Raw genomic sequence first — 16,081 nt, 5'->3', positions numbered from 1 at the left:
AGTGAAACTCTGACTTAAAAAAAAAAAAAAAAGAAGGTACAATGTAGTGCACTGAGGTGGGGTGTTAGGGTGCCCCAGTTGGAAGCCAGGCCAGGAAGGATTTTTGGGGAAGTCATTGCTGAAATCACTGTTTGAAGTCAACCCTGATACCCAGCCCCTCGACGGGTGTCAGCCATGAGAAATGTAGTCCCCACTCTGGCCTGGGCTCCAGGAGCAAGTCAGCTCCTGCACACTCCCCTCCTACCCTGACATCTCCTCTGTGGTTTCCTCCCCATGCCAGTTTGACTTTGCGGACACCATGGTTCACCAGGCCATCCACACCATTGAGTACTGCCTGGGCTGCATCTCCAACACTGCTTCCTATCTGCGGCTCTGGGCCCTCAGCCTTGCCCATGCACGTGAGTGTGTTCTGTGTTCTCTCCCGTCCCCTCCCGCCTCACGGAGCTCCCTTAGATCAGTGGTGGCTTCCCCAGCATGGAAACACAGGAAGGTTCTGGGATCAGTCCAGCTCCTGAATCCAAGAATGAGTGCAGATAAGGTGAATCTGCTCTTACTCAGGTTAGCCGTTAGTGGTGATGCTGCCCAAACTGTGGGAACAGAGTTTTCGATGGGTGGTGGTGGCACACACCTTTAGTCCCAGCATTTGGGAGGCAGAAGCAGGTGAACCTGTGAGTCTGCACCCAGCCTGGTTTATAGGGTGAATTTCAGGACACCCAGGGCTAGGATGACGTTTTTCAAGGACCTCTCCAGGTAAATGGTAGCAGATCAAAACACAGAGGTCACACACCTCCCCCCGTTTTGCTAAACTCAACTCCTGCTCGTGTCTCTCCTTCCCCAGAGCTCTCGGAAGTCCTTTGGACCATGGTGATCCACATCGGCCTGCACGTTCGGAGTCTGGCCGGAGGGTTAGGGCTGTTCTTCATCTTTGCCGCCTTTGCCACCCTGACTGTGGCCATCCTGCTGATTATGGAGGGCCTCTCAGCCTTCCTCCATGCACTGCGGTTACACTGGTGAGTGGCAGTGGGTCCCAGGGGAGCAGGGTGTGGACAGTCCCCTTGCTTTAGCACCGGGAGTCTGTCCTCTAGGGAATGGAAGCTGGCCCTTCTCCAGCTCAACGGAGGGGTGTCGGGGTGCCCCAGTTGGAAGCCAGGCCGGGAAGGATTTTTGGAGAAGTCATTGCTGAAATCACTTTTCAAAGGCAACACTGGTACCCAGCCCTTCTACAGGTGAGGTGTCAGCTGTGAGAAATGTAGTCCTTGCCCTGGCCTGGGCTCCAGGTGCGATTTGACTCCGCACACTCCCCTCCTACCTAGCGTGATATCTCCTCACAGCAGTACCCCACACACCTTTGCTGGCATGGCACCTTGGAAAAGGGCCCAGGAAAGCCCAGCTCGTCTTCTCGTGGGTTCCAGGAAAGGCTCTCACTCCTTGCTTTTGTATTCGCCAGTACTTTTGATTGTGTTTGTAAAGTTGAAGGGGAATTGTGGGAGTAGGTCTTTTGTTGTTGTTGTTGTTTGTTTCTTTTGTTTGTTTTGTTTTTGTTTTTTGAGACAGGGTTTCTATGTGTAGCCCTGGCTGCCCTGGAACTCACTCTATAGACCAAGCTGGCCTCAAACTCACAGAGATCCTCCTGCCTCTGCCTCCTGAGTGCTGGGATTAAAGGTGTGAGCACCATCACCTGGCTTGGTTTTTTTTTGTTGTTGTTGTTTTTTGTTTTTTGTTTTATTTTGTTTTGTTTTAATAGGGTCTCACTATATAGCCTAGGCTGGCCTCGAACTCAAAATTCTCCTGCTTCAACTTTTCAAGTGTTTTAGGATTACAGGCAAGGACTACCATGCACAGCTAGGGGTTTGGTTTTGTGTGTGAGGGTGTTGTTGTTTTGTCCTGGCCTGTGGCTCCTGTCTTTGGAGCACTGGACTGGGCCCTGTCCGGGACAGCTAGAGCACACTCTATCCCGACTGTGTCCCTCACTGTGTCTCTGGATCAGTGCTGCTTTGGGAGGATGGTAAGGGCACTAAAGCGGCTTTTCCAAAGGTGGCACAGGGCTGTGGAGGTGTGTGCTGTCTGCTCTTCTTAACGTACTGTGACCCTTGGTGAGTCTGTGTGAAGAAACGGCTCAGGGATAGGAGAGCTAGAGCCTGGGCTGTGACTCGGACCGCAAATGACGGTTGCCAGATTTAGCAAATGAGAATACGAGAGAAGTCCTGTGGCATGGCTCGGTGGGTTAAGGCATTTGCCACCAAGCCCTTGGAACCACATGGTGGTAGGAGAGAACTGACTTCTTCAAGTTGTCCTCTGACCTCCACATGTCCACTCTTGTATTCCAGACATCCATACCCTCAAGATAAACAACTGTCATTTAAAAAGTCTTTAATAGCGTAAGATGCTCAGTGAGGTAGAGCATCAGCTAAGCGGAATGATCTTTGTGTGACTATTTCTCAAACATGTCTGAAAGGCAGCCACACTACAAGTCAGGAAGCCTGTGTTTCAGTGGCGGCCCTGCCTCAGACTCCTCCTCCTCTTGGGGCTTCATTTACTCCTTTAGGTTGGGGTTCTCCTGAAAAGCGCATCTCAGGAAGCTCTAGATGACCCACACGAACACTCCCACCGCACACACTCAAGGGGTCACACACTCACTGGCCCTGCCTCAGAAAACCCCGGATGAGGTGGTGGGTAGTCTCTGGGCTCCACAGGGGCTTTGCACAGCCCTGACCCCGAGATGCCTCTTTCTGTGCCCCTCACCCCTCATCTTTCTCTCCTGGCTGCATCACACGCTTCTTTAAGAGGCTCCTGTTGGTTGTGCCAAGTTATGGCGGAGAATTGAGGTGTATTGGGGTAAGCTGTGGCTGACATTAGCCTTCCCTCTAAAGCCGCTTTAGGAGGCCTGTGCTCCCTCAGTAGAAGCTGCTTGGTCTGAGCTGCCTCTCTGCTGGCTCCTCTTCTCTGCACTCAGTGGTTTGTTTACTGGGAGCCTGCAAGGTTGGAACTGCTGCGTGCTTTTAGCTGCGGCCTTGGCACCCTCCCTCAGGTTATCGGCCAGCTCTCCCCAGCACACTTCCTCAGCCACTCCAGTGAGGGAATGTCTGCATAACCAGCCCCCTGGTGACTCACTTTTTCTTGCCCTCTTGACCTCTGTGCTTTCCTGTTCACATCTGTGTCTCCCGAGCTCTGGACCTGAGGGAAGAGTGGCTAACCCCCCTTTGATTCCAGCCCATGTTAAAGGGCAGGGCGAGGAGCAGTGAAGGTTGGCTCAGAACCATCAGGCAGGTCAGCAAGGCAGGAGTCCTGCGGCATGAGGAGGTTGCCTGGCCTTGGGTCCCACTTCCATCAGGAGCTGAAGCAGTTTTGGACGCCATGTGTTGTTGCCAGATGAATGGCGCACCTATGGCCTTCAAGTGACAGTGTCTGCCTCCGTTATCCTAAAGGGGGATGGGGAAGTGGAGAGCGATGTGAGGCAAGCTTCTGAGACAAACTGACCTCACTGGCCGGTGATCCAGAGCTCTCTGAACATGCCTTCGTCTCGTGTGGAGAGAGAAGACAATAATCACGTGGCAGTTACTGTGAGAAAATAGGAAATACTGTACATACTAGGTGCCTGTTACACAGCCCTGACATAACATACCATAACATACATAACAGACATCAGCTGAAGAGTAGGACGCCTAGAGAGAGAGACCTGGCTGGCCTGCCTCATTAGCACACTTTTTAGGCTGATTAGAGACTGGAGAGACCATAAAGGGGGCATGTGCTGCCTCCAAATGCCCCGTAGGTATAGTCTGCAAGGAACAGGCTAGAAATCGGTGTCTCGCTTTTATTTGTCTGTATGGTAGTGAAAGTATTGAGCACAGGAGGAGAAACAGGAAACCTCATGCAACTTTCAGAGTCCTGGCTTTGGAGGGATGGGTGGGTGCCTGTTGACAAGGTTGAGACGTGGCACCCCCACTTCAAAGTTTAATCGGTGCTTGTCCGCCCTCTACTGGCCAAATGCAGAAGTGCACCAAGGGCTGCTGGGAGCTCAGCGTTGTGGCCTTTTGGTGATGGGTGGGACCAGTCCTTGCCAAAGTGGCCCAGGGATAGTGCTGCTGGTTTCTGGCACCAGGCACAAGCATCTCCACACCTCCCACTTCATCCCTGGTGTTTCTCTGATATACAAGTTCTGGGTTTCTTTGGTGGGATTGAGAGGAAAACATTTGATATGGTTTTGATTTGATTTGATAACATAAACCACTAGTCTGAGAGTCACAAAGGTCATAAGGCCTTTGACAACATAATTTCTGTCTCCTGGGTTGTATGTCTTCCCACCTACCATGTAAAGTGTGCTTGGTACTCATGCCCACCATAGTTAGACACAAAGCGAGGATCTGCCTGTAACTGGCCATCGGAATGAGGTATAAAGACTGTTGCCCAGGACGAGGATCCCTTATCTAGAGTCCATGTGTGTGTGTGTCCATGCTCACACCTGTGTGCTCCCAGGTGGGTGAATGGCTGAGGAAACAGGATGGGGAGCAGGTGTGAGGAATGAAGTGACGTAATAGAATCCTGGGCAGATAGTCCCAAGGTAACAGCATTATCTGACATCCGAGTCATCGGAGAGATGTGTTCATCCCCAAAGAGTAGAGCCAGAGAAAGCAGCTGTTCCAGCCCCTTCTAACACTGCCTCCCTCCATCACCACCCACCAGGAAGGGAAAAGGCCCCACAGCCCCTTCCTCCTTCAACTGGTCCTGGAAAGAGGAGCCCTGGAACACGGCGGGAGCACTTATGTTTGTGCTCACGGCCCCCGGCTCACTGGCTGACCTTTGCTGGGAGCTGGAGCTGGAAGGGGTAACAGGGAAGCCCGTCCACACTCCTGAGACTCTGGGTTCTAGGTGCACGTCAGAGGCTGAGCGAACAGCTGAGGAGCCCCCAGGAGTCGGCACCTCTCACCCCACAAGGCCGCTTTGGTCTGTACTTTCTCAGGAAGCACACATTTCCCTGGGTGGGGCGGCCAGAGGGAAATTGTTTTCCACCTCTGGACTGGGATCTGGAGGTGAGGACTATTGGGGTGGGAGGTAAAGTCGGATTGACCTCTAGATAAACCCGTGTGTGAGGCCCTGGCTTCCATCCTAAGCACTGTGGAAACAACAGAAATGTAAAAGATCCAAGATGTCCCTGGTTAGGGCTGCCCTGCCCTCTAGCTGGTGAGAAGGGTAGCATCAGGTGGCATCCGAGGGACCTTGTCTATCATCAGCCCACACAGCAAAACTGCAGACATGTGAGGCAATAGGGCCAGGTTGGGGACTCTGATCACATAAGCAAAACTTAGGCTCCCTTTGCCCTGTTTGGAAATTAGAGTTGTCACTGTATGTGACTGGCCAGCCAGTGAGTCATTCTGAATGCATCCTCAGAACAGGAGACATGAGTTGGAGCCCTGTGATGGCAATCCTGGGCTCCATGGTGTAGAATAAGGGGAGAGATGTACGTCTTTTGTTGAGTTCAGGAATGCTCTTGATATACGTGAATGGGGCCTACCCAACATGAACCCTCCAAACCCAAGGGAAGGGAGAGGAGCGGGAGCCTAGGCACCCTCCCCCAGAGCCAGCTCTGTGCCTGGAACTTGCAGAGGGGCTTCTTAGGAGCTAGCACTGGGGTGTAGGGTGAATCTGGGCCCTGGAATCCTGCCCTGATGTGAGCTCATTGCTGGGGTCCATTTCCCCTGGGAGGCCTTGGGGCCTGGCCCTGCCCCTGCGGAATGGGAGGGTAGTGGGAGGAAGCACCATGTAGTCACTTCTGCATGGCGAGTTCTTCCCACTTCTCCCAACAGGTACAGCCCGAACGTAGTCTGCCACTGTGTCTCAAGCAGACGCCCCAGAACTGAAGGGGCCTCTGGGACTCTCCTACCCTGTTCTCTAGTTGAGTGATAGAAACCCCGATTACAGCTGAAGGGTGAGCTGCGAGCTAGATCAGTCTCGAGGCCTTGAAGCTTCTTAAAGCCTTTGTCGCCGTCCCCTAGAACCCACCACTGTCCCATCCCCGCCTGTTCTTGCAGGAGTCACAGGGTGCCTAGTGGAAACTATGCTCCAGGGCAGCTTGGCGTTCTTGGAATCAAGCATGCGTGCGTGTTTCTGCCCATATTTGGTGATGGTTGGTTGCTGGGCTGAGGCCAGGGGAGTGTGCGGGAGGAAATAGACAGGCGGCTCTGCTCCCGACTTCTTCCTGCCCCTCTGAGTTGGAAAAGGCCCCAAAGAGACCGGCAGGGATAGCGGCCGATCTGCCTGGGAAGGGAGTTAAGGCCCTGTTTTTCCTTTTCGTCTCCAGAGAAGAATTCTTTCTCAGATGTTTTTGTGGCTGGAGAATATTTTTGCTTTGAGAAGAATCTCCCCCCACCCACCCCCCAGCCTCCCCCTCTTTCCTGAGAGTTTCCTCTTCTGAACTGAACACTTTCAGCATTCGTTCCCAAGTCTCTCTTCTGGGTGGGGGGCTCCCCTTAGAGGTGCTGCATAAGCCTCTCCCAGGAAGGGACTTCTCTTCATTAGCTGGCCGCTGCCACACTGCGCTGTCTCTGCTGTTACAGCAGTCAGCACAAACACTCAGTAGGACAGTGAGAATGGGATGTGAGGACAGACAGACTTCTCCAGGCACCCTGTGCTGCAGTCTTGCTGAGGATGGGTCTGACCTCTGAAGGCAGCCCCTGAGGAGCTGGCATGGTGGTCCTGTGGTAGAGATGCTGCCACACAAGCCTGCCAGCCTGAGTTTGGCCCCGGGGGACACACGGAAAGGTGGAAGAGATGCCACAAAGTTGACCTCTGACCTCCCCCATAATACATTTTAAATGTTATTTTTAATTTAAAAGATAAATAAAAGCAGAGGTCAGTGAGATGGCTCAGCAGGTACCAGTGCTTACCTCAAAAGCCCGATGGCCTGAGTTCAATTCCCAGAACCCACGCAAAGGTGTGTCTTAGTCAGGGTTTCTACTGCTGTGACGAAACACCATGACCAAAGCAACTTGGGGAGGAAAGGGTTTATTTGGCTCACACTTCCACATCATTGGAGGAAGTCAGGACAGGAACCCAAGCAGGGCAGGATCCTGGAGGCAGGAGCTGATGCAGAGGCCCTAAAGGGAGCTGCTTACTGGCTTGCTCCCCATGGCTTGCTTAGCCTGCTTTCTTATAGAACCCAGGACCATTAACCCGGGGATGGCCCCACCTACCATGAACTGGACCCTCACCCATCCATCATTAAGGAAATGCCCTGTAGGCTTGCCTACAGCCCGAAACTATAGAGGCATTTTCTCAGTTGGGTCTCATCTGTCGGATGACTCTAGCCTGTGTCAAGCTGACGTGAAACTATGCAGCACAGGGTGGAAGAGGTGGGGCCAGAGAACCATCTCCACAGAGTCGTCCCCTGACCCCCACACATGCCGCAGCACATGCCTGCCCACATACACATGTCATACACACACATCCTAAGTTAAAGTGAATTAACTAAGAGCAGCGAGCCAGGAAGGGGCTTTCTCAGGCTCACCCAGGACAAGAAGGAAGGGGCTTTCTCAGGCTTACCCAGGAGAGCAGGGCTGGAGGGGGAGTGGTGCAAACATCTGGACAGGGTTGCTCTGGGCAGGCGGGGTGGCGTTTCCCGTGGTCCCAGCTATTGTGGAAGCGAGAGCGAGAGGATGGCTTGAGCCCAGGAGTCCAGGGCCGGCCTGGGCAACACGGTGGGACCCTCTTATTTCCTTATTATTTTATTTCTAAAATATTTATGTGTCAGAGTGGGGGCTTGGAGGCTAGAAGAGGGCGTCAGATCTCCAGAAGCTGGATTTACAGGCAGTTGTGAGCAGTCATGTGTGTGGTGGGAACCAAACTCAGGTCCTCTCAAGAACAGCAAGTGCTCTTAACCACTGGGCCATTTAGCCATTTTGTTTTTTGACAGGGTCTCACTATGTTGCCCTGGCTGGCCATATCCTTGTCTCCCGGTGCTGGGGTGAAGCATGTGCCACGACATTCAGCCCTTTCTTAGCTTCTCTGTGAAATGGTGACTTGACTCCTCTACTTTCCAGGGTGGAATTCCAGAATAAATTCTACGCCGGGGCCGGTTTCAAGTTCCTCCCTTTCTCCTTTGAGCATATTCGGGAGGGGAAGTTTGATGAGTGAATCTCTGGCAGGGCGCATGCCCGGAGCAGCTGTCCTGCTTGCCTCTACGGTGATCGTCTGTGTTCCTTTTGCCTGTTGGTTGTGATTCCTGGATACCAGGGCGTTTGTGTCCCCCCACCTCGCCTGCCCCAGCTGTGAGTCATTTAGGTAGCGCTGGTTTCCCTGGGTCTCTACCCCAAGCCTTGTGTGTGTAATATACAGACTTCCTACTATACAGCAAGTTGGACTTCCTAGTGAGAGTTGGGTGGCTGTGCCTGATACCCATCCACCCCCGTGGCACCAGTCTTGGCCTCCTGGCCTCCAGACAGACAGCCCTACTCTACACCCTGCTGGTGAGCCAACCTGCATCGCCACGTGGGGGCTCGGAGCCCTCAGGATGCAAGGGTTCCTCTTCAGTCCGTAGTTCTTGGTCACGCCTTGGAGGAAGACCAAAACGGGTTCCCTCCTAGAAGGAGACGTGGTTTATGGAACATACCCCACTCCAGTTAGCAGGGACGGTCAGGAAGATGGTCTTGTCATCCTTTGCCCATCCCCCTCCAGTTAGTACTCATAGGAAATTCAGCTGGTCCCATCTGGGCCGTGATGAGTGGCTTCTCCTCGTCACCCCAAAGGTCCCAGGATGACCAGCACCACCCTCCTAAACAGCCTCTTCTCCCAGCCCTGTTGGTCCAGCATAGCATCCCCGGGAAGGGGAAGGTCTAACTGTCATGTGCACGTGGCTTCCCGACCTCAGATACCCTCGATCCAGTCTGCATGAATGGGCCTTGCCCAACACTACATCCCAGGGCAGAGGTTAAAATTGGCACTCTCCTGGTGCAGCCCTGAGCCCTTCCCCATCCTGATCATGATGTCCTGAGGCTGTGGTCAGTAAGGTTGGTTCTGCCGGCAGGCCTGCCTTAATCTGCCCACTGATAGTCTCTGCCCAGCTCCCACACTGACCCCAGGTTTCAGGAGTGCTGTCCTGGGCAGGGAAGGTCTTTTACCAGTTGCTAATTGGAGGTGGCTGACTGGTAGGCTGCTGGGGCAGGTGTGGTGAGTACTGTGCAGGCTGCCAGGCCTTGTCACCCACCTTGTGTACTCCTGCCTGCCTGTGGTCCCCAGACCCTTCTAATCATGTACTGACCCAGCAGCCCCAGCTGCTCCCACTCAATTCACTCACTGCCTTCTTTGGGGGGTAACACTAAATCAGCAAGGCTCATTCCCACCTCCCACCGTGGCACCCATGAGAGCTGCTCACACACTCGCCCAGGCAGGGCTGGCCCACTGTGACCTTGTCCTGAACCCCCCTCTCCCTTTGTGTCCAGTTTACACGACGACCTTTGCTCTGTTTACAGTGAGGCCTGAAGCAGAGCTCTTTGTCAGAGACCCTGCTCGAAACCTTCTGTTCAGACATCCTTGTGCTGAATAAAGTGTGTTTGACTCTCACAAAGGCTGCCTGTCTCTGCACAGCCCCTAGGCTGTGAACCTAGTTCAGCCCTCTGGAGCCCATCTGGTGCCCACACCCTCTTCCCACTGCCAGCATTTCTGCTTCTCTTCCTGATCGGAGGCCACAGTTGCCATGGCCCTGGCTGGGCAGTTAGTTTGTGAAATTAGCACCTTATCTCAAGTTTCCCAGGCGCCTTCCCGCTCCAGGGAGCCAAGTTAGCTTTGCAGAACTCGCCAGCCTTTATCTCCCTTCCCTTCGCTATGGAGCCCAACCGGAGAAGGGGGCTGGGTGTCTGCCCCCACTTCTCTCCGTGGGCATGCTCCAGGGCTCCATGGCCTGGCTATTTTGAGCCCTAATGCCTTTGGCCTTGGTGTAAGGAGAGGCTTGGCAGACTCTTCAGGGCAGCTGGAGAATGAGGTGCTGAAGTAGGCAAGCTGTGGGTCAACGAACCAGCAGACTGTGCAGGGAGATGGCGGGGTGGGGAGGGCACTCCCTTCTCTGAGACATACACATTCTTTCTCTGCCTATCCCTCTACACACACACACACACACACACACACACACACACACACACACACACACACACACACAGGGTTTGTGGCACAGGAATGTAACACCTCCTTCTCCTGAGGGGTGGGGAGAGGCTGGGACATCCTGTTCATTCTATCTTCTTATCCCACCCTAGCCTAAACTCCTCCCAAACACCAGGACACCTACCCCTGGAGCAGTACACCCCTACTCCAGATGCTCTTCAAATCAAAGGCCCAGGGGAACCCTGGTTGATGAACTCTTAATCTCTTGCTGTTACCTGCTCAAAAGGGAGGCCTAATGAAAATAGCAGAAGTGAGAATCCAGATTCGATCCGAACTTACAGTCACTGAGTTTTAGACAGAGGTCAAGATAATTCTATGAGGAGAGAACTGGGCATGGCACTGTATGCCTATAGTCCCAGTACTCTGGGGGTGGATGCAGGATTGGGAGTTCAAGACCAGCCTGAACTACATGAGGCCCAGCTTCCAAAACAGCACAACATAAACCCCTTTGTTTTCTTTAACTAGTGTTAAGACAACTGAATGTCCACCTGCAAAGGAACACATTTGGATTGCTCCCTAACCATAACAAAAATGAGCTCAAATGCAGGGCCTGGCCTGTGGCCCAGCACTCGGGAGCCTGGAATGGAGGGATCTTGAGTTTGAAGCCAGCGCGTGCTGTATAGCTAGATCATGTCTTAACCATAGAAAAATGAATCAGAAGTGGATTATAGACGTAAATGGAGGAGTTAACACTATAAAATTCCAGTGGACTTCAAGGGAGCCAATGATTCTCCCATGCGAGTAACAAGATAAAAATACAGATGTTGGCCTTCAAACGCCTGGTAAGCATTTGTGTATCGAAGGTCGGAATCAAAGCGCCTGGAGACAGAGAGATAGAAGAAAGGTCATAGCCAGATACCCAGTCAGTCTGAGCTGCGCCATTGAAGGAAAGAGTAAAAGGCCCTGAGACGGTTGGGGACAAGGCAAAGGCTTAGAGATCGCTCTCTCCACGGACTGTGTGTCGGGGCTAAGGGGACCATGTCACAGAATTTCCTGTCCACTGCTTCTCCAGCCTACACACCCCTCCCCACAGAAGCCTGGCTTTGTGTAAAGATGGACGCTTGCTTTCCTTCCCTTTCTTTAAAAAAGAAAAAGGGTAGGGCCCCACGTGCTGTAGTCCTGGTACTTGGAGTTGGAGCCAGAAGGAGCAGAAGGTGAAGGCCATCCTCACCCCTGGCTACACGGTGAGTTTGAAGCCAATCTGGGCTACAGGAGACACTGTCAAAAAAATGTAAAAATCTGGCGAGATGGCTCAGCAGGTCAAAGCCCGGCCGCAATAGCCTGACGGCGGCCCGAGTTAGACCTCAGACCCCATGTAAAGCGAAAGGGGACGGGGGACCCCACAAAGCTGTCTTCTGACCTCCACCATCCACCCTCACGCCCCATCATACACACAACAATGATAGTAAAAATGGCTTAAAATTTAGAATAGGGGCTGGAGAGATGGCTCAGTGGTTAAGAACTCTGGCTGTTCTTCCAGAGGTCCTGGGTTCAATTCCCAGCAACCACATGGTGGCTTACAACCATCTGTAATGAGATCTGGTGCCCTCTTCTGGCTTGCAGGGATACATGCAGGCAGAACACTGTGTACATAATAAATAAATAAATCTTAAAAAATAATAAAATAAAATTTAGAATAAAACCTGTGTGGTCTTGGCTGTCTTGAAAAACCAACTAAACAAAAAACTTTTAAATCTTAGAGCTCTCTGAGGAAAAAAAAAAAATTTCAATGTGCTCTTTTTTTTTTTTTTTTTTTTTTTTTGGTTTTTCGAGACAGGGTTTCTCTGTGTAGCTTTGCGCCTTTCCTGGAACTCACTTGGTAGTCCAGGCTGGCCTCGAACTCAAAGAGATCCGCCTGGCTCTGCCTCCCGAGTGCTGGGATTAAAGGCGTGCGCCACCACTGCCCGGCTCAATGTGCTCTTTTAAAAAGAAAACAGGGCTGGGTAGTGGTGGCAGGTGGCACACACCTTTAACCCCACCACCCCCCTTCTCTGGGGGCAGGGTTGTTCATGTTCACATATGAGCATGTGTATACACCGAGGCCAGAGGTCAGTGTTGGATTGACTCTTCCTCTCTGTCTCCACCTCATTTAGCCTCCCTTTTGGGCTTTTTTTTTGGACAGAAGTTTGCTTTTATCCCTGGCTGACCCTGAACTCACTATGTAGATCATCCTGGCTCTGAACTTGCAATGCCCTCTGCCCCTCAGGGGCCTTGATTTATAGACATGCCCCACCATGCCTGGCTAATCTGTACATCTGGTAAGTTTGTTTGTTGGTGTATGTATTCATTACTTTTCAGTTGCTGTGATTAAAACACTGTGGCTAAAATCGACTTAGAGAAGAATTTATTTCCCCTACATGATGGTAGGAGGCTGCCAGAGCGGGAAGTGGAGAGATCACATTTTTTTTTTTTTTTTTTTTTTTTTGGTTTTTTGAGACAGGGTTTCTCTGTGTAGCTTTGGAGCCTGTCCTGGAATTCACTCTGTAGAGCAGGCTGGCCTCCAACCCACCCGGCTCTGCCTCCCAAGTGCTGGGATCAAAGGCGTGCGTCACCACCGCCCAATGAGAGATCACATCTTTAACCACAATCAGAAAGCAAAGAGGACAAACTAGAGGCGAGTTGAGACTGTAAACTTTCACCCACCTCCTAAAACTGATTCTCAACCTTCCTAATGCTGTGATCCTTTAATACGGCTCCTCATGTTGTGCTGACCCCAACCACAAAGATATTTCCATTGCTACTTCATTACTGTAATTTTGCTACTGTTACTACTCACAATGTAAATATCTGTGTGTTTTTGGTAGTCTTAGGCGACTCCTGTGAAAGGGTCGTTCCACTTCCCGGGGTCATGACCCACAGGTTGAGAAATGCTGCCCTGAAGGTTCTATAATATCCCTAAATAATGACACTAAGCGCTAACCAGGGACCGAGTGTTGAAATACATAAGCCTATGGATAACGTTTCTCACTCAAACTGCCGCAGTGTACGATTCTGAATAAAGTAGGAGGCGGGCGAGAACTAAGACTTCTGAAAGAAATGCCTCTGTGGTCTGGGATGGGAACTGGGGAGAAAGAAGAGCCCGGAGTCCTTAGCTCGGCTGAGATTCTCAGAATCCAGAAGCCTCGGGTTTCCTCCAGCCAACTGAAGAAGATGAGTTGCCCCGGCCCTGGGCTGAAATGTGTGGGAAGTTATGGGTGAGGAACAGGCTCCATTGTGTCTGCTTCTAAGGGGAATGTCCTTTTCCCTTTATGATTCCCAAAGCCAAGACACCTGCTGAGAGTCTGTGCCCCTGTCCAAGGAATACCCTCATCCTGAGGTCCTAGAACCAATCTCATCAGAGAGAGCAGCCACGGCTCAGCCGGGAGGCCCAAGCTTCACAGGAATGGGGACAACTCCATCACTGCCTTCATAGCGTGGAACCGGCCACTTTCCCTCTGGTCTCCAGCGCGAGATCCAAGACAGACACCAAAACTACACAGAGAAACCCTGTCTCAGCCTCTGCCCTGGTAGTCAAGCAATGACCCACCGGCAGAGGCCGCTCCCAACCTACCCTTCAAGTCATGTGCTGGGTGTAGGCTGCCCCCTGGTGGTCACACAGGGAAAGTCTCATCCTCACACCAAGTGGTTAGGGTAGCAGCTGGCCTGTCAGGTAAGCAAGCAGGTTGGCAGGGCAGAAAGAATCCTGAGTTATTCCAGAGTGCATAAGCAGAGGGACAGGATGGCCAGAAACAAAAGAAAACAGAGAGATGGAGAGCAAGCTGAGACCCCCAGGCAGCTGCTTCACACGTGAGTAATAAAGCCTGTCACACACTAAAAGGACCAAGATGTACTCAAGGCCCTGTTATAAAAGTGAGTTCTGTGCCAGCCCTGGTGGTGCAGCCTAGATACCAGCACCGAGGAACAGCAGCAGGAGAACCACAGTAAATCCAAGACTGACCTCATCTGCACAGAAGCTCCAGGCCAGTCAGGGCTAGTCAGTGAGATTGTCTCCAAAGAAAGAAAGAAAGAAAGAAAGAGCAGGCAGCAGTGTTGCACGCCGTTAGTCCCAGCACTTGAGAGTCAGAGGCAGGCAGATCTCTGAGTTCAAGGCCAGCCTGGTCTACAGAGTGAATTCCAGGACAGCCAGGGCTACACAGAGACACCCTGTCAAGCCAAAATAATAATAATAATAATAATAATAATAATAATAATAATAATAGAGACCAAGTTATGTGGCCCACACTTTTAAACCGAGTACTTGGAAAGCAGATCTCTGTGAATCAAGGCCAGCCTGTACACAATGAGTTCCAGGCCATCCAGAGCTTCATGATGAGACTTTGTCTCAAAAAAAAGAAAAAAATAGGACTGAAAAAGAGATAGTTCAGTGCTCAGTGTTTAAGAGCACTGGATGCTCTTCCAGAGGACCTGGGTTCCATTCCCAGCACCTTCATGGTGGCTCACAAACCTCTGTAACTCAAGTTCCAAAGGATCTGATGCCCTTTTCTGGCCTTGCAGGTACCAGGCAAGCATCTGGTGCATAGACACATAGGCAGGCAAAACACCCACTCACGATTAATTAGTTAACTAATTAAATAATTATAAGTACGCCTCCCGCCGGGCAGTGGTGGCTCATGCCTTTAATCCCAGCACTCAGGAGGCAGGGACAGGTAGATCACTGTGAGTTCGAGGCCAGCCTGGGCTACAGAGTGAGATCCAGGACAGGCTCCAAAGCTACACAGAGAAACCCTGTCTCGAAAAAACAAAATAAAACAAGACACGCCTCCCATCGCCAGCAGCCCACTCTGGTGCAGCTGTGCACGTGTCCTAACTGATATGTGTGGAGGTCAGGGGAGAACTGTCCAGAATCAGTTTTCTTCTTCCTCTTCCACCATGTTGGTCCCGGGGACTGAGTTCAAGTTGCCAGGCCTTGTGGCGAGTGCCTCGGCCTGCTGAGCCATGCTACTGTACCCTCCCTGTCTGCCCCACACCCCTTTTGTTTCTTGAGATTTTGCTGTTGCTCAGGCTGGTCTTGAACTCCTGAGCCCAAACTGCTATCAGTATACAGGTCCATAAACCCGCCACAATTTCCATGTATTTAAAAAGAAATTAGGCATGCTTGTAATCACAGGAACTTGGGAGACTGAGGCGGAAGGATTGCCTTGACTTCAAGGCCAACTTGACCTATAGAATGAGACTTTGTCTCAAAACAAGTAGAAATTAGAAAACAAATTGAGCCAGGCATGGTGACACACACCTTTGATCCCAGCACTCAGGAGGCAAAGGCAGGCCGAAAAAGAAAGAAAGAAAGAAAGAAAGAAAAGAAAGAAAGAAAGAAAGAAAGAAAGAAAGAAAGAAAGAAAGAAAGAAAGAAAGAAAGAAAGAAAGAAAGAAAGAAAGAGGGAGAGAGGGAGGGAGGGAGGGAGGGAGGGAGGGAGGGAAGGAAGTTGATAAAGGGAAGTGGATTTGCTCTAGTTTGGTCAGATTGGGAGGGAGATCAACCCAGCCCTAGCCAGCATCTCCATAACAAACTGTCCTCAGGGTCAATCTGTCCTGCAGTGACCTCAGGGTCAGTCTGTCCTGCTGTGACCTCAGTGTCAGTCTGTCCTGCCATGACTCCTAACAGATTTTAAATCTTCCTGTCTGCCCAGAGGGCCTCAGCCTTTGCAGCTCCCGGCATGAGATCCTTGGGAAAGTTCAAATTTCTTCAGGGACGTTGTCTCAGACGTCTACTAGACAAAGGGAGGGACACAAGTGTCTCCTCAGAACCATGGTTCTCCGCCACCACCGCCCGGCACTCAACATATGGGTTGAGACCCCTCTGCGGTCAAATGACTCCATCATAGGGTCACATATCAGATGACCTGCATATTAGATATTTACATTGTGATTCATAACAGTAGCAAAATTACAGTATGAAGTAGCAATGAAACAATTTCATGGTTGAGGGTCACAACAA

At 51.5% G+C, this 16,081-nt stretch overlaps 1 protein-coding gene across 8 annotated transcripts in view; it reads left to right on the top strand.

The window, feature by feature from the left end:
* Positions 1 to 9,556, top strand: part of Atp6v0a1 (ATPase H+ transporting V0 subunit a1) — a 55,936-nt gene extending 46,380 nt beyond the window's left edge. For all 8 annotated transcript variants that reach the window (XM_052758922.1, XM_052758921.1, XM_052758918.1 and 5 more), the window contains 3 exons: positions 281 to 398; positions 839 to 1,010; positions 8,034 to 9,556. In XM_052758922.1, the coding sequence (XP_052614882.1) occupies positions 281 to 398; positions 839 to 1,010; positions 8,034 to 8,127 (384 nt within the window). In that variant the 3' untranslated portion in view covers positions 8,128 to 9,556. The remainder of the gene's footprint in view (positions 1 to 280; positions 399 to 838; positions 1,011 to 8,033) is intronic.
* Positions 9,557 to 16,081: the final 6,525 nt, after the last annotated feature.

The sequence above is a fragment of the Peromyscus californicus genome, unplaced genomic scaffold (assembly GCF_007827085.1).
Source record: "Peromyscus californicus insignis strain IS unplaced genomic scaffold, ASM782708v3 Scaffold_3__1_contigs__length_106647218, whole genome shotgun sequence".
In the NCBI taxonomy this organism is placed as follows: domain Eukaryota; kingdom Metazoa; phylum Chordata; class Mammalia; order Rodentia; family Cricetidae; genus Peromyscus; species Peromyscus californicus.
Note: the sequence above shows the minus strand (reverse complement) of the source record. Positions and strands in the feature narration are given on the sequence as shown.